This window comes from Onychostoma macrolepis, chromosome 19 (assembly GCF_012432095.1).
Source record: "Onychostoma macrolepis isolate SWU-2019 chromosome 19, ASM1243209v1, whole genome shotgun sequence".
Classification (NCBI taxonomy): domain Eukaryota; kingdom Metazoa; phylum Chordata; class Actinopteri; order Cypriniformes; family Cyprinidae; genus Onychostoma; species Onychostoma macrolepis.
Genome location: NC_081173.1, coordinates 7,413,258 through 7,439,762, shown reverse-complemented (window position 1 = coordinate 7,439,762; position 26,505 = coordinate 7,413,258). Strand labels below are relative to the sequence as shown.

At 35.3% G+C, this 26,505-nt stretch overlaps 2 protein-coding genes across 2 annotated transcripts; one reads left to right on the top strand and one right to left on the bottom strand.

Moving 5' to 3' along the window:
• The first annotated feature begins 1,182 nt into the window (after nucleotides 1–1,182).
• Nucleotides 1,183–17,322, top strand: asns (asparagine synthetase). The gene is made up of 12 exons (XM_058753912.1): nucleotides 1,183–1,557; nucleotides 7,653–7,908; nucleotides 9,322–9,559; nucleotides 9,670–9,855; nucleotides 10,365–10,466; nucleotides 10,565–10,692; nucleotides 11,934–12,060; nucleotides 12,833–12,939; nucleotides 13,619–13,719; nucleotides 13,826–13,907; nucleotides 15,029–15,184; nucleotides 15,263–17,322. Exons 2-12 carry the CDS (start codon nucleotides 7,660–7,662, stop codon nucleotides 15,470–15,472), a joined length of 1,686 nt encoding a protein of 561 aa, XP_058609895.1. The 5' UTR covers nucleotides 1,183–1,557; nucleotides 7,653–7,659; the 3' UTR covers nucleotides 15,473–17,322.
• Nucleotides 17,323–18,677: 1,355 nt separating this feature from the next.
• tac1 (tachykinin precursor 1) lies at nucleotides 18,678–21,661 on the bottom strand. Its single transcript, XM_058753913.1, has 5 exons — nucleotides 21,237–21,661; nucleotides 20,004–20,106; nucleotides 19,845–19,868; nucleotides 19,292–19,348; nucleotides 18,678–19,169 (listed from the first exon to the last, which is right to left on the bottom strand). Exons 1-5 carry the CDS (start codon nucleotides 21,348–21,350, stop codon nucleotides 19,123–19,125), a joined length of 345 nt encoding a protein of 114 aa, XP_058609896.1. The 5' UTR covers nucleotides 21,351–21,661; the 3' UTR covers nucleotides 18,678–19,122.
• Nucleotides 21,662–26,505: the final 4,844 nt, after the last annotated feature.

Genomic DNA, 26,505 nt, shown 5'->3' with positions numbered 1-26,505 from the left:
TGGCGTTGCGAGCTTTAGTGGAGGTGGCGTCACTTTTACTGATCCAGGATCAGCGATCCTTACCTGTTATATTTCTGATTTGAGCTTGAGTTTCAGAAATGCTTTGGGAAATGTAACCTTAGCTTTTGTTGACGCTACCGCGCTACTTGATCATAAATAGAGCTTCGCTACTGAAAAGCTGTTTGATTCAGAAAACAGTGACGCTACCACCACGCTACTGAGAAATGTAGTTCCGTGTAGCGACGCTACTGCCCAACACTGATTATTTATCACTCACATCCCTTTCTGTCCGTCGGTCGCGCATATCCGCCATGTTTGTAGTTTTTTAACACTTTTTATGCGTGTTTGTAGTTCTGATCGAATCCTCGTCCACAGCGCAAATACGAATTCTAACCGGAAGTAGTAGACCATCCGGGAATCTTTGGCATACTTTTTAAACATACTATGATTTGGAACATACTAATTCTATTTTCTTTTCTACATAAAATTCAACGATTTTTTTAAACTCTACATCTACAAAATATTGAATGAAGAAGTGCATCAGTGTGTTTTTTTCGTTTTTCCGTTTTTATTTAATTTATGAAGGTGATGTAAACTGAATAATTATATATTCTATTATAATTATACAATAATATAATATAATATTGTGTGTATGTAACTTATAGTTTTATTGTACATTACAAAAAAATAATCATTTTATTCATTTCAACAACTTTACCGACGCTGCATATCTTTAAGCCTGGTTCGACGTGTCCGCAAATTCGCTTGGGTGCGCGCGCCAAATATGACGTCATCGCGGTGTTGGCGGAAGTTCGCTTTGAGTGCGCGCGACGTCTTTTCGCGTGGCGGTGTGCACGACATTTTTTTGTAACTTTCCGCGCAGCTCCGCTTCCGAAGATGCACGAGTTCTGGGCGATTCTAGCCGAACATGTACGTCTGAAACATAAGCAGTTTGATGTTAATTTCAAACTCCACCAGGTAACTTTTAACGCTTTGAGGGAAAACAATGAAGAGTTTTTTTGGGGTTTTGCATAGTTTGTCCAAGGTTTTTTAATTCAAAAACGTTTTATTTTTATTGTATAAAAATAGAATTAGAATTCATGTAGACACATGAATACACTATTTGCTTAATAATATGCGAAATAACCCAAAAGTTTAAGATTATTTTAACCAGTTCATAAAGAAATTATTAATTCATCACACGAGAAGCCTTGTACCGGCAAATGACTTCTTCTCACCGGTGATTCCCGATGGTTTTAGAGGAAAATTACTCCTCGTCGCCCAAGTATAAACGCCTCGTGCGTTTGGGGAGGTGCGCGCGCAGTCAGCTTAGTTTATTTTAAAACGGGGCGGTGACGAAATTGACAGTTAAGTTCCCGGATGTGCCGGTAGTACGTCATACGTTCGACCAATCAGCAGCGTCTTGTGGGAAGGAACGAGGAGTATCTTCTTCTGCAGAAACACCGCACGTGTGTTTCATCAGCCGGACTTCGTTGAGGAAGAACGGGTAGCTCTGCCATCTCAAGCAATATAGACCAAATCAAGCATCTTTTACAGGTATTACTAGTTATGTGTGATTTTATTTTGCGTTTTTAATATGTTCATATATGTGATTTGAACATGCCTCAGCCTGTCCACATGTCAAACCACCGCGGCTTTTCCTGCTATATATGCTTTACATCTGCACTAAGTGTATTTTAATGTAATAAACGAACAGCTCAACGTATATTACCAATATGCTGCATATTACAAAAGTCTAGTGATGCTGTAAGGTTACGAAAATTGTGCTGTTTTCCTGTTCAGGCCAGCCCCGTGAGGACAGGTTTTACCAGTCAGATAGCCTATATTATTTGCAGGATAAATACACCTATTATTTACAAGAAATACGCTTTTATGACAATATTAAGCACTCGTGCTGATGCAACTAATTCACTCAAGGTGCTGCTGCTAATCATTGGCGGCTAATGTTGGCAGCTGTTACTTTTCAAGAACGAGGAATCGTAAATGTGACTTGGTGGAAAAGTATATGCAAAGTTTTTAATTGTTTTTTAAAAGTTTTTATTAAGTTTGTGCAGCGCTGCTTCTAAAATCCGCTTCTCGTAGTACAAACAGTGGATTTAATTTAAAATAATTGTCAAAGCACTGTGAACTGTATAGCAATATTTTAAAACAAGAGTAAATTAAAAATAAAAATACATTATGATCTTAAAACTTAACTAAACGGGCTGGTATTACTGGTGTGTCTTATCTGTGGGTATATTGCTGCCAGTCTTGTATGTATGTATGTCAATCAATCACTCTTTGGCAGTTTGTTAAAGTCCCGCCCCTTTGAGAAATCGCCCAATCATCAAGTCGGGCTTCAACGAGGGACAAAAATACAGGGACTGAATGTATGGAGCGAATTTTGTGCCAATATTCATCAAACAAATCCAGTGTTTTGCAAAGAAAACTCGTCTTTCAAACAAACGCGAACTGATTTGCAAATACAAAATTATTTGAGAGAAAATGCAGATGTATGGACAAATATGTATTGTGTGTTACAACTGTGAGACTCATTTGCCTTTTTATGACGAAATGTGACTTGATTTTCTCACAAATGCATGCAGGCGGATTTTCTCACAAATGCAATCCAAAAACAGCAGATGGCGCTGTTGGTCAATTTACGCTAGTCTCTCGAGACCCGAAACACCTGTTTACCTTTTCAGGGAATACAGCAGACCAACATGAGTGGGGAACAGGTGAGTTTCTGTCTTACTATATCTATAATTAACCATTTAGCCTACGTGTTTTCACAAAGCATCCCCATTACAATGTTAGTGAGTGAAATTCACAATAAGTGCTGTAAAGTTGTTAACATGATTGATTAGTTCAAAAATCAGTCGTGACATGGCTAAACATTTAACTAGGCAGTCTTTCTCTATAAAAACTGATCCATTCTCTGTACCTCTCATCCTCTTTTGGATCGCGGGATATAGAATATATAGGCTACATATGTTGATACAATTGTTCAACATTCAAAAAAATGCATGGGGTATAGCAATATATTGTCACAATATATAGTAATTTTAAAATGCAAATGTATTATGGATAGCGACAATATTGTGTACCAAAAATGAAAGCTTAGACAATTTAATTTAGTATCAGATATAGTAATATCACCCAAGAGGTCATTAATTATTTACAAAAAAAAAAAAGTAAAACAAATCACATTATTTAGTGCAATATCTAAAACTTTTTAAATGTTATAACACTGTGCAATCATTTGTGTCAAATAATTATGTAGTTTTGTAGCTATTCAAAATTATGAATATTTCTCTTCAGGTGTCACTCTTGTCCTGTGAATTGGGGAGAAGGATCAAGTTCACGCTGATATAATACTAAATTCAGTGTTTTAATAAACAGTGGTTTACCAGTATTTCAGAATTATTTTAACAATGGAATGATTAGAAAATAATCTTTGGGGTCGAAGACCACGAAAATAACAAAAAAATACAGATATGAGTATTGCATAGTTTTAAACTGCAAAGGTTCTACTTTTATTGGTGTATAGTCTTAATAACAACAGAACAATGTGCTTTTCTAAAATAAAGAAAACAAACAGGGTGCGTTCTCGTCCGTCTCTGGGAATTTTCTTCACTGGCACATTAATAAAACAACCTGAATCTCAGTGAATATGTGCCTCACGTACATGATACATATGTATAGAAAGCTTGACATGTCTACTTTTAAACAAACCAATTCAAATTGAAAACAAATATTCTCTGATTAGGCCTATACAATCTGTATGAAAGTAAGGAGAGGTACAGTTTCTCCTGTAATGTGATCCCGCCTCGCACTGAGCACTCTGTTCACATGTTAATGATCTGAGATCAGCCAGATAAACATGTAGATGCCCCTGAAAAATGCCATCAAAATGTCAAGCTTCATCATAGAATTTAGCCTACTTTCTTTTTCTGTGCGTTGGATGATGGCACGCTACACGGGTCAAGACACACTTTGGACAGCGAGGACTCTTCTCGGAGTGACTCAGATGACGAACGTTTGAAGAAAAGCCACTAATATAATTCCTGACAGTAGCCTTTTATTCTTAACTTCATGAGTTAAAATATTGCTCGGCTATATATAAAAAGCTACATATTTTGAGTTGGACATTTCCAAACAGGCTATTGTAAGACTAAAATCTGCTAGTATTCAGAGTAAAATATTGGTTGAAATATGAAATATCTCCTTACAGGCCACTTTTAGTTTTAAATGTTGTACAAGGCGTGCATATAAACTACTGTATGCTATATATAAACATAAATATGATAATAAACTATGATATCCCTTATGAAAATTAAAGTTGGTTTTACTATAGTAAAAGTGTGGTAACCATGTTTTTTTTTGCAGGTTACCATTTCTGTAATGGCAGCTTTTCTGCAAACCATGGTATTTATTTAGTAAAACCATGGTTAATTTTCGAAAGGGATATCGATGTTTAGATAATATTTCGGTACCTTTATGTAGCTGAATCACAATAAAGCTCATCTGAACTTAAACTAGTTTGATTATAGTAGCCTATTTGTAATTAGTTTAGCCTACTCCTTTCAGTAAGTTGTCTGTGTAGTTTTATACTTGTTTAAACTTTTACTGCAGAGGTAGCCTACAACATTTCTCTCCACTGGAGGCTATGTCTCGACATAGCAGAATGACAATAAATCTTACTTGACCTAACGTAAAAATAACATTCATTTTTGGTACACAGTTGTCGTGATCCAAAATACATCTGCATTATAGTATTACAATATATTGTGACAATTTGTTATACCCCATGCATTTTTTTGAATGTTGAACAATTGTATCAAAATATGTAGCCCATATATTCTATATCCCGCGATCCAAAAGAGGATGAGAGGTACAGAGAATGGATCAGTTTTTATAGAGAAAGACTGCCTAGTTAAATGTTTAGCCATGTCACGACTGATTTTTGAACTAATCAATCATGTTAACAACTTTACAGCACTTATTGTGAATTTCACTCACTAACATTGTAATGGGGATGCTTTGTGAAAACACGTAGGCTAAATGGTTAATTATAGATATAGTAAGACAGAAACTCACCTGTTCTCTACTCATGTTGGTCTGCTGTATTCCCTGAAAAGGTAAACAGGTGTTTCGGGTCTCGAGAGACTAGCGTAAATTGACCAACAGCGCCATCTGCTGTTTTTGGATTGCATTTGTGAGAAAATCCGCCTGCATGCATTTGTGAGAAAATCAAGTCATATTTCGTCATAAAAAGGCGATTGAGTCTCTCAGTTGTAACACACAATACATATTTGTCCATACCTCTGCATTTTCTCTCAAATAGAGTTTTGTATTTGCAAATCAGTTTGCGTTTGTTTGAAAGTCGAGTTTTTCTGTGCAAAGCAGATTGTGTTTATTTGCAAAACACTGGATTTGTTTGAATATTGGCACAAAATTCGCTCCATATGAATGGCCAATGAGCAATCAGATTCTCGGTTTAATACAAAGCGAAATGGTTACCACCCCCACGTTTTCGGTAAATTGGTTCAGAAGTGAAAGCCTTCATGAAAGATCTGTAATAGCATGATGGCGGTTAATCAATGGCTGTTAGCATGAAACTGGTTCCTCGACGAAAAGACAATAGGATTTTTCCATAGGCTTTTGGATAATCTCAAAAAATAAGCTGTGTTCAATCATAGTTCATGAAACTTACAAGTTTTGTCCATCAAGATAATCTTCACAAAATAATATAACTGATGCATTTTGAAGCCTAAATAAAAGCGCCAGAACTGAAATGTGGTGTTTACATGTAATAATCGTACGAACCCAGAGTCTGTTTCAGCAGGAAAGCGATAAACTCGAGCATCTTCCATCCGAAGACTTGTTGCATTTCGGTGCAAAGCAAAAAAAACATTGTCGAACAAAAATATAAAATGCGGGAAACTATTCATTGGTTATTCTAAAATTAATTGTATTATAAATTATACTACAACTGCAAAATACTAAATTGATAAACTGTCCGGCGTGATGTTGAATGTCTCCAACAGCGACTCTAGTCCCATTTAGCAACTTGTTAGCAACCGTCTTTTTTAAGAAACAACAGTTTTAAAAAATCATGAGTGGGGTGTGACTGGTGTGTTTTATGTCATAGAATAAAACGTGAAAGTATCTTGAGCCTGTGTGAACCACGGACCTTATTTAAGGGATTTAACCAAAATCCCATTCAAAAAACAATGGAACCGGAAGTACTAAAATGCACTCGCTTCCGGGTTTTCGCCTACAAAGTGACACAGTTCCCCCACTCGCGAATCACATTACAAACTTTGATTTGAAACAAAAATACATGTAAAATTGACAAAAGACTGCTAATAACTTTGAGGTAAAGAACTGCAATCCCTTGAACATTGCAAATAGTCAAATTTAACAAGAGAGAGAAATAATAAAAAAACTAAAAAAAAAACTTTGATTTTTAAAACTTATGTTTCCTCTATATACATATATGAAAAAGGCTTTTTGAAACCAAATATTTTTTTTTCTCTCTGTAAAACACATTTTTTCTTAAATTGTTTTCAAAATGCATATTTTTCCTATTTTTGTTTTGAAAGTATGAAAGATATACACTTTTTGATAATCCATTGAAATAACAGGTAGCCCATCTGAATTATATAACATTTAGGCTATCCATCTCATAGTAGCCTATACCAAAATTGTGTTATTAACAGTAGAAGTGAAATCTTATTGTAGTCTTCAAATCTGGGTACTATCTTACGTTTTAAAATCACTTACAGAGGAAGTTTGGTCCCATCAGGCTAACATGACAGTCACGCTGTAAGCTTTTCTTTTTCTTTCGTTTTCACTCGCGATCTTTACAACACACATTACATTACATATTTCATGGCAGTTGTTTTATGCGTTTTTGGCGCCACCCATTGTTGTGGGTGTATTACTGACATGTTAAAGTGTAGACCCCGAATATAAGACGACCGTTTTTTCAGATGTATTTCCAAGGAAAAAAAAGAGAGAAAACATCGTCTATATATATATTAGTTTTTTTTTTTTTAAATGCGCATATATAGATGTACACAAATATTTAGTTTGAGAGTGTAGGAATACTACATCATTTAGTATTATTATACAGTGCTTCATAGGAATTGATGGGTCCTAAAGTGCTCTTTTGGCTCCATTTGCTTGTTTATATTCTCTGATTGGTGGAGATTCTCTGCAGAATCGTGGGTAATGTAGTTCACTGGGAATTCTGCTGTTAACAATTATCTAAAAAAAAAAAATAATACGTTGAAATTATGCTGGCTGATGGCTGCATATACCATTGAGGAACAACCTCACAGCACACAGCAGGTCAGTCTTTGCTGGTTTATTGTTAAAAATTTATTTTCTTATGAAGAAAATGACGGATTTTTACTTCAGAAACCAGATTTTTGCGCACTATAGCAAGCATCATTTCCAGACGGGAGCCACAATGACATATTTACAGACTCTCATCCAATGAACATCAGTTTTTGCTCAAATCAAAGAATATTGTTATTATTTCAATGGCACATATACAAAAACCTTGTGGTCTTGAATTCATGTGTGGAAATATTTGGATATGATTACTTTGGTAATACATTTTTAATCTTATTAATCCGCAGCATCAGAATGTGTGGTATATGGGCCTTGTTTGGTAGCGATGAGTGCCTTTCAGTTCAGTGCATCAATGCCATGAAAATCGCTCATCGTGGTCCAGACGCTTTCCGCTTTGAGAATGTCAACGGTTTTACCAACTGCTGCTTCGGGTTTCACCGCCTCGCTATCGTGGACCAGCTGTACGGCATGCAGCCTCTGCGAGTCAAGAAGTTCCCCTATCTTTGGTTGTGTTACAACGGAGAGATCTACAACCACATCAGGGTAAGTAGCTTAACTTTTTTTATATTTCTGCACCATTTCGTTCTGATTGTATCCGTTCATAAATGTTTCTTCCACTTATGTGCCTGATATCCAGTGCTTGGATTACTTACAAAATGTAGTCCATTACCAAATACAAATTACATGATTAATAATGTAATCTGTTACATTTTTAGATAATATACTGACTACTTTTTGATTACTTTTGACCCTAACTTGTTTATCATATTGATTTGAATAGGACTATGTTGTAGCATATTGATGTAAAATGCAAAGAGAAAGAAAATGTATTCCATTCTTTATCAACAGCATGAAGTGCATTAAACATCACAAACCCCAGTTTGGGAAATTCTAAAGTAACGTTAAGGAACTGTTGGAGGTTCATAACTTAACGAAATGCTAATAATTAAGGCTGAACGATTTTGGAAAATAACAATTATTTTTTAAAGCTCTTTAAATCATTGTATGGTATGACCAACACAATATTAGATTGAACATAAATGTTCTTTTCTGTAGGCCAGGCCTATATGCTACATGAAATTAGGTGATGCATGAATTGATATGAATGACATTATTTAACAACTACAATCACAGTAGTATATTGACTGATTTGTTGAACTTCCAGCCTTGTAAGCATGTAATAATTATGACAACATAAAGCACTGACAAATAAGCCTGGTGTAAACATTATTATGAAAGTCAGTAACAAATCACACAAACTAAAGTAGATTGCAGAAATAAAAAAACAAATCTGTTGCTTTACCACACTCCGTATTTAGGTAATTAATTCAAAGTCACTGTAATAAACAGATATGTAAACATGTGGATTGCACTTTTTAAACACTGTCTGTTAACTTTAGACAGACTTTAAATAAATAAGAGTATATATATCATGTTTTCTACACATGAGCTCAGTGAAATGTTCTATGATTGGGTGTTAATATTTTGTTCAGTAAAAATCGAATTTTTTTTCATATATCGCAATATTATTGCAAATGCAATTAATCGTTCTAATAATCAATTAAATCTTTGTTAAATAAATAAAAATAATCAAAATAAAACTTACTGAAGATTAATGCTGTGTGCCCTCAATTTGTCTGTATAATTACAGCCATCTGAGTGGCAAGCCTGTGTGTGCAGTTTCACAAATCTTGAAGAGTTTCCGAACATATAGAAGAAAGAGGGGGAAAAAGGAAGAATCTATGAGTTATGAATAATTTACTGACATTTTGTTAATATCAAGTCATAATGTAATCAAAGTAACTGTAGTCTGATTATGAATATTTAAAAAATATAATTAGTTAATTAAAAAAAAAAAAAAAAATCTGATTACATAATCCAGATTACATCAATTACTTCCTTTTATATCCCTTCATGGTTTACCATAAAATCTGTTGTCCAATCTTATCTTTATAGCTGAGGGACCACTTTGAGTTTGATTATCAGACTAAAGTCGATGGCGAGATCCTTCTGCACCTGTATGATCGCTTTGGAATCGAGAAGATGTCCTCCATGTTGGACGGCGTATTTGCGTTCATCTTGTTGGACACGGCTAACAGGAAGGTTTTCTTGGGCAGAGACACGTACGGCGTGAGACCGCTGTTCAGACTGCTTACCGACGATGGCTTTCTAGCTGTCTGTTCTGAGGCCAAAGGTATAATGAATCATGGAAAACTAACTAGTGTTTTGCTCACTTTGAGCACACTGGATTACAGAATATGATTTAAACAGCATTATGTTTTACCTTTGATTTAATTCAAACAGGTTTGCTAGACATCAAAACCTCCATGTCCACTCCTGCAAAGATCACTCCCTTCCTACCGGGACACTTTGAGGTGTTTAACTTGAAGCTCACTGGAAAAGTGGAGTCTGTTCAGATGGATCGCTTCCACTGCTGCACAGAAGAACCCAAACACGCCATCTATAACAACCTGGAGGGTCTTGGCACAGGTAGATGCCAGATTCAGCATAGTATTAGTTCATAATACTTATGTTTTAAGCGGTTTGATAGTAGGGCTGAATAATCGAATGCGATAATGCGCATCTCGTCAGTAAAGCCGGTTCTGTGATTAGTAGTAAATCTCCATCACGTGCTTTCAGATGGAGCGACGTTTAATACGCAGAGCCGTAGTTCACTCATCATAATCGATTTTGAACGCGAGATTGCGTAGCTTAACTGTTATCTAATTTGTTATATATATAATTTACACATGTAAACTGTTATTGCCAGTTCTAATCTGCTAAATACAGATAAGGCATGAAAACAAATATCAAGTTATAATAAATATTTATTTATTCATAATATATATTATAAGTTTTATTTTTTTGTCTGTGGAGTAGATAAATGAGAAAGTTGCTTCTGGAAGCTCCCGATCTCTTTGGCATGCATCTGTCTACACTACCATTTACTGTACTGTCAGTCTAAACTAAAGGGAAATTAATTTCTTACTTTTCATCAGGCTTTGAACTGGAGACAGTCAAGAGCAACATTAGGATCCTGTTTGAAAGTGCGGTAAAGAAACGCTTGATGGCTAACAGAAGAATCGGTTGCCTGCTCTCAGGTGCCTGTGCTCATTCAGTTATTTGCTTCAATTTACTGGTTTAGTTACTCTGGATTATTTTCTCACATTCAGCCTGTCCATGATGGGTTTTTTTCTAGGTGGTCTCGATTCAAGTCTGGTTGCTGCTACACTTGTGAAACTGGCCAAAGAAGAGCAGCTCCCATATCCAATTCAGACGTTTTCCATCGGGGCAGACGACAGCCCAGATGTTGCTGCTGCTCGCAAGGTCAGTCACACTGACCGATTGCACTTTACAGCTCCATAGCCTGAACACTGCAAGCTTTTTTGTGAGTATAGGAAATGTTAAGCCAATAGAGAGACAATCTAAGGTATTTTTGTGAGAGATTATATGTTTGATTTAAAGGTGGGGTATGCATTTTTTCAAAAACGCTTTAGAAAACGAGTTGGGGCTGAGTACTAAAACAAACTTGTAGCCAATCAGCAGTAAGGGGCGTGTCTACTCATGATGCAGAGGAGAGAGCGCTCATCAGTGCACATGACGGACATTAGCCGAGCCGAGTGACGACAGAAAGATAGAGATGGCAGATAAAAAAAACGAGGAAAACGTCAAGAAGGAGGAACAAAAGAAGGCTTGCACTGTGTCTACACTGGACGCGACAAAGCGAACTTTGAAAATCATTTGAAATTTGTGTCAATATGTCATAAATAGAAACCGGCAGCAGTTTACTGTCGAGGATTTGTCGTGTCGTGGCATCCAGTGTAGACCGCATCACTGATTATGAGTTCTATAGTGTTTTGTTGCGTACTAATCATTGCGTACGTATGTGTGGGGCGGAGCTATCAAAATAGGGGTGAGACCCTTTTGGGGTAGGGTCGTGTTTGTTTTGGTGATTTCAAATGTCAACATTGGCTCCCAGAAATCGCTTACCCCACCTTTTAAACTGTTATCTAAAATAATATTAACCTACCATGAAAGTAGCAAATTTTAAACTCATCAAATGTTGTATCACCAATGACAATGAAAAACAGTTTCAAAAGCTTTAGAAATTATTTGCAATCCAGTTAAGCAAAAATATTTTTTTAATTAACAGATTTTATTTATAGGAAACATTGTGTCCCACATTTTGTATGCAACTTCCATTACGACATTCCTCAAAATTGTGACAATAAAAATGTGAGGTTTATTTGGTGGTTTTCAGCATAATTAATCCCATTTCATTTATTTATTTTTACACAAACTGAATTAATCAAGCTTAACCTTCAACCGAAAGTTACTTGATCCTTTTTTTTTTTTTTTAAACAATAACTTTTAATTTACGGGATATATGTTTATAAAATGTCTAGGAAAAAGGTTAGAAAATTGAAATGGCTCAAATAATATTTATTGTTACCTTCTGAGATTCCAAAGGTTGACCATTAGAGAAACATGGAAAAAATGTCATGCCTGTGTTGTACCCTGTTCATGGGAACGGTAGCAGATATGTTATGCCTAGTGTTGTGTGGCAGGTGGCAGCACACATTGGCAGTGAACACCATGAAGTGAACTTCACACCTGAGGAGGGGATCCGTGCGCTGGAGGAAGTCATCGTTCACTTGGAGAGTTTTGACATTACCACTGTGCGTGCCTCTGTCGGTGAGTACACAAGTTCATCAAACTAAATGGTTAAAAAAAAAAGGTGGCATTTAAACAGATGAGCAGTTCCTTCATTTAATACATTTCTTCTTTGGAACACAAAATGTGAAATTTATTTCTCCTTTGCTTGTCTGCCTAACAAGCACGACCCACTGTGGTAGAATTTTTAATAAAATAATTTCTCTTCAACATCTGGTAAGTTTCGATTAACTTTCCTTTTCGTCACTGTGGCCATAGACCTAAGCTGGCCAGCTTTAGGATTTAGTTCACCACCATTCCTCTGCTCTGATTAGAGATGATGGTGGTCTGAAACTTGAAAACTGCATCATCAGCATTACACCGCTTAGAAAGTTAGTTAGCAGGACAAAAGGCAATCTCCCATCGGTTTTCGGTTTTCACTGCTCACTTTCTCATGGTGTCCTTTCCCTTCATTGGCATTGAAGTTGCTTTTCCCCAGCAGTTAAAAGCAGCATTTTTATTTATATATTTTTTTAATTTATATCGTTTTCTATATATATTTTTGATTTATATAACTTCACCTCTCTTCAGTAAGCTGCTGGATTTGTGGTATCATTCATATTTGTAGCACAAAATGTGAAAAGGTTAAAATTTTGGGGTGATTTGATTTGATTTGAACTGAAATGAGAATGAGCAACAGCAGCCATGCTTGACTAAGCAATGTCACTATAGAGTCTGAACTCATAGACACTAGATGGCAGCAGTGTTTTTCCAAAAAAAAAAAAAAAAGGATGTGTTTTTTGTTTGTCTGCAGGAATGTACCTGATATCAAAGTACATCCGTGAGAAGTCCGACAGCGTTGTGATTTTCTCAGGTGAAGGTTCGGATGAACTGACACAAGGGTACATCTACTTTCATAAGGTACATGTTATTGTATGATCAACTTAAATGCATTTACAGTAGTACTTAAGAGTGAACTAAATGTGATGTTGTCGGACAATTCATTGCATGTTATTTATAATTAAATTAATGTATTATAGTTTCAATGAATATTAAATACAATCAGCTGCACTTTAGTGTTTTTTTTTGTTTGTTTGTTTTTTTTAATATGCAGTTTCATAATTCTATGATCTTTGAAATAGTTGAAGTGTACTGCTGAATGTACTGAGCTAAACGTACTTCGACGTATTTTCTATTCAAACTTGGACTTATTTATGATGGTGCTTTTGAGTGCATTTACAACTTAATATTTAAAATGTAAATATCGATAAATGTAATGTTGAGTAAGAGTAAAACATCAAGTACTTTGTGCTTTTGTACTTATCACATGGCATGACAGAAGATTATTAAAACAATGATTTAAAATGTGCTTTAATACTTTGTTCACTTATTCATTATTACAGTGCACGTTTTTAAGAAATCTACTCAAACTAGTCATTAAAATGAACTCTTAAGTGCACTTACAGTTAAGCACAATTATTGTGATACAACTTCAGTGTCCAAATATTTTGTGTTCAGTATACGAGTTTTTACTGTCATGTATTGCTGCTGTATTTTGTGACCGTTTCAGCTGAACATTTGTCTGTCTCTTTTGAATCAGGCGCCGTCACCTAAAGCAGCCGCAGAGGACAGTGTGCGTCTAATGAAAGAGCTTTATCTGTTTGACGTGCTGAGAGCGGACAGAACCACAGCTGCACACGGGTAAGACAAAATGCCCTTTCCTCTCTTCCCACACAAAACTGGTAATTGGTCATTTTTCATAGTATGTCACTGCAAACTTTTTATCTTTATTTTTTGTCTTCATTAGATTGGAGTTGAGAGTGCCTTTCCTGGACCATAGGTTCACCGCGTACTACCTTTCTCTGCCTGAAGAGATGAGAGTGCCTAAGGTGGGTTTTCCTGACAGCTTACCTTCAGTGATTTTATCTATAATCATGTCAGTTCTTGCTACAGCTGCTCCTCCCAATCCTCATTTAACACTTGGAGTTGGGGATTCGACACAGCCTGACATATATAAAATAAAAAAATTTGGGTTTTTTTAGAAATGGAATGGTAATTGAACATTTAGACAAAAAAAGTTTGCATATGTGTTTCTTTGTTGGGTATCATGTTTGATGCATCAGGCTTTTAAGGCTCATGTAATATATATTAGTGAGAATATAGAGTTCACACTCGGAGGGGAAAAAAAACACCTCAATTTTATTCGGATGCCTAAACAGAGCGAAAATATGCAATTTGGTGCAGTTGCTAATATTTATATGGCCAAAAAATAAGATGAAATTGTATAAATATCAGTTCTCACTCTGTACCTATAAGATATTTAAATGCTTCAATCAAAGTTCTATATTTATATTTTTCTCTATATTTGATCATATTTGATACTCCTAACGTGTTTTCAAAAAAAAAAAAAGATAAGTTGCTTCAGTCCAGTAAGTGAAGTTCATTTGCAAAAACGGATAACTCAGTTTTTAACAATTTTCAAAAATCTTTTTTTTGTTTTTTTTTTCATTGTGCATTCCAATTAATCTCAATCAGACTGCAGCTGGGTTATTCTGATTAGGTTAAAAAATTACAAAAAAAAAATAGTTAACTAACACAGTAAAAACATGATAACATAAAAAGTTATGTTTTTGCAAATAAACTATTCAGGTGTTCATCTTGAAGATTTATAGTTATTCTTGCTTTCATTTTTAAAGTTTAAATCTGTAAAGATTTCATAGCAAAAATACACGTGAACCACGACCCGAAGTTGGATGTTTTTAAAATGATACTAAAAGGCCTTTTACATGCTAAAAAAAAAAAAAAGTAAAAATGATCAACCAGACAACAGAAGGCATGTAGTAGCTTGTGTACAATAGATTTTGATAATGTTTATTTAGAGGCCTTAGAAATTTGTGTATTAGATATGATACAGTAGGGTTTAATGAGCAATAGTTTTTGGTATTATATTTTCAACATTCACATTAGTGGTTTCTGTAATCCGACTGAATAACTTATTTGATCGGAGCAGAATGGTGTGGAGAAGCATCTCTTGAGGGAAGCGTTTAAGGGGTTGAACCTCATCCCAGATGAGATACTCTGGAGGAGGAAGGAGGCCTTCAGTGATGGAATGACATCCATGAAGAAATCCTGGTACACCAGCCTGCAGGAGCACATCGAGTCTGAGGTACTGCACGTCACACAGTGATTTTTAAAGCCTCTTCCTTTCATCTCGTCTTTTAATTTTTTTCATTTTCTCTCTCAGGTGAATGACTCTCAGTTGGAGAAGGCCAGTAAGCAGTTCCCTTCAAATCCTCCCACAACCAAAGAGGGCTTCTTCATAAGGCAGATCTTTGAGAAGCATTATCCCGGCCGCTGTGAGTGGACACCACATTACTGGATGCCCCGCTGGATCAAGGCCACGGACCCCTCAGCCAGAACCCTGGCCATCTACAAGCCCGATAAAGACCAGTAATCGCATCAAAGCATCAGACCTTACCTAGACCACACATTCAATACAGCGTTCATACGTTGTTGCCAAAATAAATATATATTTTTGCCTCCCCTTTCTCTAAGTTTAGTAAACTATCTTTTAGGTTGGATTTTTTTTCTTAAAGAGAATTGAGTTTATTTTTAATTTTAAGTCTTGGAGTGACAATGTATCTTCAGCTCATGCAATAGATTTCAAAATATAGAAATGGAGGCCTTATCTGCTCTTCAGGCCTTCAAGCTGCCTTGCTTATTCCATTACACTCCAGTGGCGGCTGCTGGTCTTTCAAAGAGGGGAAGCTCATTTTCGGCCTACATCATAAAATGTTCCATTTATTTATAAATTCTGTTTCTTTTCAAGAAAATGCTCTGTGACCCTGTCGTACCAACTAGGCGTCTTTTCCAGTGACGCTAGCCTAGCCTACTCAATGAATGAACAAACAATATAAAAAATATATATTAAACTCGACGGAGGAAATGTGGGAATTAGGCTAAACTGAAACAAGGAATGTAGTGTATAATAGGGTTGTCACGATACCATAAAAATGTCTTACGATACTATACCAGCTTAATTTATAATTCAATTCTACAAAATGAATCAAAATTTAATAAATAGATGTAAGTGAAAACAGACAATATTATTCTCTGACCACTTAATTAATGTGAACGAATGACTGGCTATTGTTATCCATGAAATGATCTAAACAAAACTCATCCTAGCACTGCACAGAAGCTGCATGAAGTGACATTTTGATGTGGCATTTATTCATTTAGACTGTATTTATAATTGCATAAATAATGTTATGAGATTGTTTTAAATACCAAATTTTGAATATAGAAATATGTTGGAAAATAATGTAATATGCCTACTTTTAGACGGGAAACTTAAAAACGGCCAGCAGGTGGCAGAAGTTCGTGACTGAATCACTGAGTCATTCAAACAACTCTTTCAAAAGGGCTGAATCCTTCAGGAGTGAATCAAATTACTGTTTTATGAATGGCTCAGTGATTCTCCCAAACCAAGGCGGATTTGGATTCGAACACAAACGAAACAAAAACAGCACTCTTGCTTGTGTCGTATTGCCAAAGTGTCAGGAGCATTTTTTGCTCGCATATCTTGAAATTTCCCGAGTTAGCAGCATGTATATTAAAACATAACATTATAAATGAATAAAAAATAAATAATGATTGATAAGAACCAAGTGCAAAGCCACTATGGGACTGAGCTCGATTAGCTTCAGCGTCAGCGACTTTTTATAGTACAAAATCGCTGTCAATCAAAAGGAGATGCAGTCTTTCGACAGACCCTCCAATCATCACGCAGAAGCCCGGCGTCCAGGCACGCCCACTCCTCCATTCACCCCCAGAGACACTGAGCGTCCGTGGGCGGGACATAATCGCAGCATTTATCCAATGACCGTCTAGTTTCGAAGCACTGAAAAAAACTGTTCAAAGCAGCTCCATTGAAGTCAATGGACGCTAGGCTTCAACAGAGAAATGCACTGACGCTACGGGAGTGTATGAGAAGGAAATCGAGTCAGCAACCTGCTATATGTAGCTGATTCTGAACGAACTCGTCTTCGAGATGATCGTGTTCTAACACATTTTTAGTCAATAAAATATTAACACAATAGTACATATTTTACCATCAATTTTTTGACATTATAGGGGAAGCCGAGCTTCCCTTGCAGTCTTAAAGAAATCCCCACTGTTACACTCATGTTTTCTTTTTCTTTTTATGGAGCTTAAACGTAGCTGTAAACAAACCATAACAGAAGTGGGTTAAGCGCAGCTTGTTGGTTAAAAGAATCCCTTTTAAAAAATAAATAAAATAAAATGCACAGTAACTATAGTTTCTATATATATATATATATATATATATATATATATATATATATATATATATATATATATATATATATATATATATATATATATATATATATAAATTGTTACCACTGTAAAACTATGATAACTTATTCAACAAAAGTTCAAGTCAAAGACAGAAATCTGCTTACACTGTGTGAAGGAGATTCCATATTCAGTTATTTTACATTAGTAACAAGTAATATGTACACTGCCATTCAAAGGTTGGGGGTCAGTAGGTGTGTGTGTGAGAAGTTGTCTCTAAATCTCACCAAGGCTGCATTTATTTGATCAAAAATACAGTAAAAATGTTAATATTGTGAAATACCTTTTTAAAAGGACTGTTTACTATTTGAATGTATTTTAAAATGTAACTTATTTCTGTGATGCAAAGCTGAGTTTTCAGCATCATTACTCTAGTCTTCAGTGTCACATGATCCTTCAGAAATCATTCTAATATGCTGATTTGATGCTTAAGAAACATTTATCATTATCAATGTTAATAACAGTGCTGCTTCATATTCTTGGATTCTTTTACGAGTGGAAATTCCAAAAGAACAGCATATATTTGAATGTATTTAACAGTTAAAGTCATTACTGTATTTATATTAAAAAAAAAAAAAAAAAAAAACTTTTGAATGGTATTGTATAATGTAGTCCATAAACTATTAACATGGTGTTCTTGAACTATGCGCTTACCCCAGGCTCCTTCAGTGGGACTCCCATCTTAATGACTGTATTTGTGTGTCTTGATAGTAATTGGTTGGCTAGTTGTAATGCTTTTAAGCAGTTATATTTATTCCCAAAGAACAGTTTTACTGTACCAGTCTCATGAATGAATGGTTCTGGTAAAATTATGGTTCACCATTTAAACTTAAATGGTGGTTGAGATATGAAACTACAATTGAGGGTTATAAAATACAATTATTTTTTTTTTTTTTTACACTTTCTTTGTATTTTTTAGTGCACCATCACTTTAAACTGGTTTTAAAGAATTATATTAAAGGACCGTGCATGTAGTTTGAATGTTTAAAGAAACTGTAACTTCCTATAGTGTACAATTTCAATAAAAGACATTTTCAGTTAAATTGGAGATTTTAATGTGCGCTGAAGCTATTGCTTTAAAAGATCTGGTCATGGTACTGATAAAGCCTTTCATCAAAACAGCAGTCGTGATGTGTGTTTTTATGCTTTTTTTTTTTTTCTGATAAGCCTTCTTTGAAAGTTTACTTGTTGCTGGTGAAATACTCCTAATGGCCTGTAGGTGGAGTGACAGCGCCATGCACCACTCATTCAACGATACAAGGAATTAAAAGTTCCACCAATAAAGAAAATATTTTTAATATCAAGCTACAATCACACAGATATCAAGGTAGCAAAACCTTTGCTCGTAGCAGTGACAGGACATGACATCACACCTGGCCTGGCGCTATTATACAACATCTTCAGTCATGGTGAAAACACTATGAGGCACTATGTATTGACTGTCAGCACAAATCTCTGAGTACCTTAGAAAGGACACCGCTTTGCTTTAATGCTCCACAACACCGGGAGAGATGTTGTGACAAACACGTTTGATCACAGCTGGACCGTATTGAAACATCTGGTCCTTTTTAAATGACATAAATGAACTGCCACAGGTGCGAGTCGGCCGTATTACCACAATGTGAAATGTTTATTTCCGACCTGAATAAAAAATAAAAATCAATGAATATCACATAATGAAATTATCCTTTAGGAAGCGGATGTGACGATGATCTGTTTTATCTGTTAACGCCTTTTGTCGTAGATCTGTACTGTTCCCCATTCATAGGATTCTGTGAAGAGAGAAGGTCAAGGTTACAAACAGATCATCATAACACAATTTTTAATCACTACTTGTTTTAGTATTATTATTATTGATTAATCCTAAACCTAATATAGCTTTTGCAGTTCCTACCTGGCTCCTCTTGGCTTCTTTTACCCATCAGCCCCACAAAAGAATTGATTTTATGCCCTAGAAGACAATAAAGGGAAAAATATTATGTATAGAGAGAGTGTAAAATACTATATATAGAGGGAGAGATGGATAGACAGATATATCGATGTGACTCTGTTGAAGTCTAGAGTGCGGTTGAATTGATTTAATTTCTTTGCAATTGTTTTATACTACTGTGAAAATGTAGACCTTGAGGATGTGAGTTTTGTATTAAGAGGAAATGGTGTGTCTCTAAAACTCTTAAGATTATATATTTAATAAGCTGTGACTGAGCCTGTGAAAAACCTGCAAAGATCAAGGATTTGTAAAGCTGAAAGTTTTCTCTTTTGTTCTACAGTTGTAAAAAAAAAAAATATATATATATATTTTCTTTATGTTAGGAAAAACTCTGGAAATGTCTTTGTATAATTGTATATGTAAATATCTTGAAGAGTCTCTGCTTTTATGCAAATGCAAGCATTTAGCAAATAATATATGCATTGTATGCAGTAGTGTTCTTGTGGAGATCACTTACTTTTTCGTGTAATCTGTGCATTTGCTGTGGGGGTGGAAGAATGAAAGAGATATAGGTCAAAATCATTTTTATAATTTTCTGTGTTCTAGTTAAAACATCTCAAAATCTGATTTGAATTTTTAGTGTCAAATTAGGTGAGATGTAGGAGTGTGGTCTTACCAGAGGACCGTTTCCCCATCAGACCAATGAACTGATGAGGTCGGGGTTTCCTCGTCATGCGTCTTAGTATCTCTCTGAAGGGATCCGCCTGAAGCCACTCATCCTACAAAAGATGATTTGATTATTGAACATTAGAGCCCCGGCAGACAGATGCCACTCACTCTAGAAGATCACTGGTATACTTTTATACACCAACAGTATTTTATAACACATTCCGACACAGAATTCACTGAATTTTATGATTTTTCACCAGTTTTTGAGCACAGAAATACTCTACAAGATACAGTAGTTGCACAGATGCAGTTTAAGGGCACAAAAAGCATGAAAGACATAAGTGCTTGGCTGTCTTCCAACCCGCAATGTCAAATGGGAAACGTGCGCTCCATTCAAACAAGCTGTAAGAGCTTTGACTAATTCAGCACTGGACAGCGACCTGTGCGTATTGTGCTCGAGTCCTGACTACTCACCCAATGAAATCTAATAAAACCTCAACCATGTTGCACATATTACATGATACTATAATTAGGGCTGTTACTGCACTATGGTATCCCCCCCCTTTAAAAAAAAAACATTTTTATTCATTTATCATAATTTTTTTTTTTATTGGTCAATTACTAAATTAATGCATTTGGTCCTCCTCAATACCAAATGTATGGCTATATCCTACCAAATCCTTAATAACAATGTAAAATGATATACACAACCACTTAATAACTGTTGATCATAAGTATTACACAGTAATTAATTAGTAATTACAATGTAATATGCGCACTTATGTCAATTGTTATTTTTCTATTATAAACTCTATGAAGCTGAGATATAATAAAAAAATAGCATACTATAATTACCTTTATATATAATATAACTAGCTTTATCGCAATTATTAATGATTATTAGCTATTGCGTTCTCAAAAGTACCCACTTTTTGTCTGTACAGGACTCTTTTGAGATTAAAAACATTCTTCTCTACATCAACGTCAATTGTTATAAAGCATTCTAGTTTCAAAGCTTTCTAGAATTCTAGAATTATTAATAGATATTAAATATAGTCAATGTAACGAGACTACTTGATAATATTTATATATATATATATATATATATATGCATTTTTATTTTGGCATGCTTACTAATGAAAGGTCCTTAAAACCTGCTCTAAAGCTGTTAAACTGTTACACTAAATTGTATTTGGTCAAAAAGACATGTTTAGATAACAGTAAAAGATGAAAAACTCACCTGAACCTGATTGCTGCCTGTCCAGTAATCAATGTCTTCTTTTGGACCCAATTCTTCTCCAAAAACTTGGCACAAAACAAGAAAAATCACTACAGCCGGTAAAAGAAATTTCATGTTGCACCCAGAAAATTTCCTTTTCTTTTCCCAAAGCACTTTAAAGAATAAATCGCAATCTAAACGTTGGGAGTATGTGGCGTGAGCGGTTTCCTCCACATATAACAGAGTTCTTCCCTGCGTCCTCCGTGACTGGACTGACTCGCGCTCGCGGCTTTATAGCGAAGCAACAGGGAGGTGACAGGTTCCTTCCGACGCTTAAAATCGATAAAACAAATAAATGTATTAGTCAGATTGCTTTAAAACGCACAATGACGAATAGCACTCCTCTTTAATATTTTGCTCACATTGCTGGAGGAAGTAGCTAAAGTTGAAATGGTCGCGGTTTGGGCAGTCCGTGACTTTATGGACGTGATCAGCATGCAGACTGCAGACAGGTGACGTTATGATTGGCTAATTCGACGCAAGTTTTACGAAATCCTGTCTACAAGCGAGCAAACATGAATGCAGAAGACTTCTTTTGCGTCAAAGGGAGGTGAGCAACTCTAGAAGGGTCTCTTGGAAATGTACAAATGAGAGGAACATAACAAGAGACACTGGAAATACAGTACTATATTTGGGGCTCTCTACATCGAAGTCACTTGTTATAAAGCATTGCGTTCTTAAAAGTATACCCTCTTTCTTTTTAATAACCACTTTTTGTCTGTAGGAGTCTTTTGAGATAAAACCATTCTTGATAATACATTCCAAGTTCCTCAGATGCATAGAAGAACCCAAAAAATGAACTTTAAAAACGTTCTCCTGTGGCATCAGGCTATAAAACCCCTTTTGGTTTCAACCAGGACCTTTATTTTTAAGAGTAGGCTTGTGTTTCACACATCCCACAAAGCTTGTGTCTCTAATGGAGGCAGGGTTAAATTCGTGTTGTTGATGAAAAGCAGGGAGAGGATGACCCACAGAGGAAGTGGAGACACGGATGATTTCCATGAGAAAGGACTCTTGTCTCAGTGCACAGAGAGACTATACCGCCCAAACGGCACTTCATACCTCGAGTGCCTTTATCAGCGACAATGATGTCTCTTTATTTAATCATGTGTTAATATCGTATGCAAATGTTTTTTTCTTGCTAAGAACACAACTGAATGGACCCCAGCAGCAGCGTGAGGGCCGTGTGCATTTACTGATCAATAACAATGTCTTTGATTTTCATTTTATAGCTGGCATTTAGTCCTGCAGCTTTTCGTACGACTTGTTCAGATATCATTTGTAGATATAAACATCACAATAATCCACGTGACTCCAGACAATCAATTAATGTCCTGTGAAGAGAAAAGCTAAATGTAAGAAACTAATCCATCACTAAGACGTTTTACTTGTGGATTATTGTGATGTTTTTATCAGCCGTTTGAACTCTCATTCTGACGGCACCCATTCACTGCAGAGGATCCATTGGTGAGCAATTTATGGAATGCTAAATTTCTCCAAATCTGTTCTGATGAAGAAACAAACTCATCTATATCTTGGATGGCCATCATTTTTGGGTGAACTGTTCCTTTAAATATTGGGTTTTAATCATCAAAAAATATTTTTAATAATGAAATGGATTATATTAGGTTAGACTAACAGAATTGGGTGTGGAATCAGATAGAAAAAGCTATTTCAGGTATGTTCAGTGTTTTTAGTGTACAGGTTGATTGCTCTGCAGTGTTTACAGAGAAACTGAACTCTTGCTCCCAATGCCATTTTATATTGAATTGATTTATTCAGAAACTCTCAAACACTCACAGAACATACAAGAGGAGAGTGAATTAAGAAGAAGTGGGTCACAAGAAGAGAAAGCTGATGAATGGAATACTTTATACATTAGATCTCAACAGAAATGGTATGAATCTGTGCATGAATCCATCTGATTCTGCAGACATACCAACTTGATCTCACAGGAAAAATGTTTCAAAAATATACAAATAAGATTGTATGAATTAGCAACCAATTTGCCAAAGCAAAATAGTACAAACTGACATGACATTTGGACTTGCCATTTTCTTGTTTCCAAGTACACACTCCTTAGTTTTACCACAAAATGCATTCGAAGTCAGACCACTCTTTTACTTCAAAGTTAGAGATGTTGAAAACAGTCCATGAAGAAAATAATAATGGTCAGCGTTCACCCTACAAGAGCACAGGTATACCTCATTTTTCTTTGAACAATGGTAGGTTGCGTTTTTTACTCTTGTGGCAGACAAACCAAAAATGTTAGAAGATTGCAGGTTAAATTACTCTGCTTATGTTGTTAAACCAGAATAACAGGCACCAATTATTTCTTTTTATAAACACAATTTATATAGTGCATGTAGTTTTAGCAATGTACAGCCATCATAAAAAACAGCCAATTTCAAAGCACAAAAAAACAGCTCCAAATATTCCACAAAAAACTCAAAATTTCAGTTCACACAGTGTAAGTGTTTATTTTAAAGTCAGTCGAAATTATCCTGTGAGTGTGTTTTCTGGAGAAAATGGGGAATGAGACTCATTTCCGGGGTTTTGATCTGATCTGATGTATTTCTGATGTAATTTTATAATTATAACTCTATATCAACTAGTGAGACAGCATGAATATGACTGAAACATGCAGAGAGCAATTACTTTATCACCTGCTTTATGTTGACTCATGTTCATTCTGACTACTGCTGATACCTTGTACATTGATACCTTTACGTGCTTATAAGTTTGGAGTCGGTAAGATGCTTTGAAACACTCCTGTTTTATTTGATATATATATATATATATATATTGTGAAATATTATTACACTTTAAATTAAGTGTTTTTTAAATTAAGTATAATTTATTTCTGTGATGCAAAGCTGAATTTTCAGCATCATTACTCCGGTCTTCAGTGTCACATGGTCCTTCAGAAATCATAATAATATGCTGATTTACTGCTCAAGAAACATTTATTATTAATATCAATGTTGAAAACAGTCATGCTGCTTTATATATTTGTGGAAACTGTGATTTTTCGATAAATAGAAAGTTCAAAAGGACATTATTTATTTGCAAATTGATCACATTTGATCAATTTAATGCATGAATACACACAAATATGCACAAGCCACTCAATAATCTATTGATTATTATAATTTTAATAAAAAAATAAAAATAAAAAAAATATCAATATTTGATATTGGGATTGATTACATTCGTATTTTACAAGTTTATTTTTTATTATAACATTTACAGACCTCAACACAGCACATTGTAGTATGTGTAATAAGCGCTACATCAAATATTGGTAACCAATAATGGCAGTAGTAAGGCCTGGTGCTTTAAATCATGTATTTATACAAGCATTATTGCAGGTTGTCAGTGTGTGGGAGGTCAGTTAATTTTGTGTTTGAGTGAAGCTCTCGTAAGCTGTCATTGATTTCTAGTGTTGTGTTCTGCTGTCATACAGTAGGAATAAAGCACTGAATAGAATGAATAGAAGATGAAGAAATGTTTCACCTTGCAAGATAAAGTCTTCAGACCTGCGTTTAACAACACGTTTTATGATCTGCAGCAGGTCAAATTTTGTTAATAGTTTTTTATTTTTGCTCCTTCAAAGCAAACGTCAGAGTTCACAATATTCAATTTTTTTTGAGGTCAGTGATCAAGACTTTAAGAGATTGCATGAAAATGTGAATTTGCTTTTGGCTAAGAAGCTTTTTTACTTGGATGAATTTAGAGAACATCATATCTGTTCCTTCTTCCTGGCCTTATTCCAAACGTGGCTAAACATTTTCCATATACTTTTTGAAACTGCAGTCTAATGATATTTTAGTTCCCAAGAACTTGATGCATGTCCTGGTCCTTTAAGCTAAAGAGTCGTCATGTCCAGAAGGCTGGAGAGGACCTATAGCTGATACAAAATCTTGCTCCAATTTCTCTTAATATATGAAGTGAGCAATCGAGCTGTAAAGCAATTATAATGTAAAAATGCACTTTTTGTTTCCATACAGAAATTCCAAGCACAGCTGAACAGTTCCAACTTTGGTATTTTAGTGTATATTCTTTATAATTCCCTCTTCAGTTTCTGTTGACTATAGTGGATATATTTGCTCCTGTAATTCATGTCTGCGTGTTTTCAAACCCAGTACAACATTTCTGGATTATTCTGGTTTTGAGTACTAATAATTTCCTTAATGAGTCATATTGGCGTTTTGTATAATGATTTTATTAATCTGTTTTCTCGCAATAGTTGTCCTGTGCCAATTAAGGACATTTTTTAAACTTTAAATGACCTTCCTCTCCAACTCAATCTGCTTTATTAGTTGTGCTTCTCATGGGAATTACTAAGGCTGATTTTCAAACCCTCAACCCTACAGCGTCTCTATAAAAGTCTCTTATAGCTTGTTGAGGAAAGTGTGCTGTTTCTTTCTAAAGCGATCATCCATGCAGTTTTTTGCTTGGCAAATGATAAACTGTGGAAGAAAATCCCACTTTTCTTTGGTTTCTCTTGATCTCATTTAAGTAATATGTTCTCTGTGGTAGATGTATATTCTGTTAATAAAGAACTACAGCAAATTCAAGTGTTTTTCCTGCATAATATAAGCATTATTGAGCACTCAAGCAAAGTCCTGAATGCTTGGCACTCACTGAAAATACAGCAATCAGGCAAATGTGACTCCATCCGGTCTCCGCACCAGAAAAGATGAGTCCTGTCCTGTCAATGGCCAACTAACTTCCCTCTTATTTTTCATGTCCTCTGGATGCTCTATTGAATTTCCTATTTCCATTCAGCAGAAGAGACATTCCCATTTAGAGAGACTTTAATTAAGGTAGTACACTTATGCTGCACTCCCGATGCGGGCTGAATGGGACTGACCCTGCCAAGTGTAATGGGAGGGGGTTTGGCAGCGCTTTCCGTCACCCTAAACCATGTTTATTACTCCCTGACTGGAATGCAGTGATGATGAGCCGCCGTGCTAATGGAGCCTCACAAGTGCTTTTGTAGTAGTGAATTTCCATGGGTCAATGAATGTCCACAATAAAAAAAAAAGACAAAACTTTTTAAAAAAGGGTTGAAAACGCGTTGTATATTTACAAATGCACTCTTTGTTTTCATGTTGGTTTACACAGTTAAAAAAAACAAAAAACAAAACTAATGCTATTTTTAAACGCTTCAGTATAAAGTATAGAAAACTAATTTTTCAACAAATTATTAATCACATACCGTTAG

Bases quoted from the DNA above. Each gene is read 5' to 3' on its own strand.
- asns (XM_058753912.1), top strand. From the start codon at position 7,660: ATGTGTGGTATATGGGCCTTGTTTGGTAGCGATGAGTGCCTTTCAGTT. The intron at 9,856-10,364 runs GTAGATGCCAGA...ACTTTTCATCAG, and splicing joins CCTGGAGGGTCTTGGCACAG to GCTTTGAACTGGAGACAGTC. The intron at 13,720-13,825 runs GTAAGACAAAAT...TGTCTTCATTAG, and splicing joins AGAACCACAGCTGCACACGG to ATTGGAGTTGAGAGTGCCTT.
- tac1 (XM_058753913.1), bottom strand. From the start codon at position 21,350: ATGAAATTTCTTTTACCGGCTGTAGTGATTTTTCTTGTTTTGTGCCAA. The intron at 19,349-19,844 runs GTAAGTGATCTC...ATTGTCTTCTAG, and splicing joins TGCACAGATTACACGAAAAA to GGCATAAAATCAATTCTTTT. The intron at 19,170-19,291 runs GTAGGAACTGCA...CTCTCTTCACAG, and splicing joins AAGAAGCCAAGAGGAGCCAG to AATCCTATGAATGGGGAACA.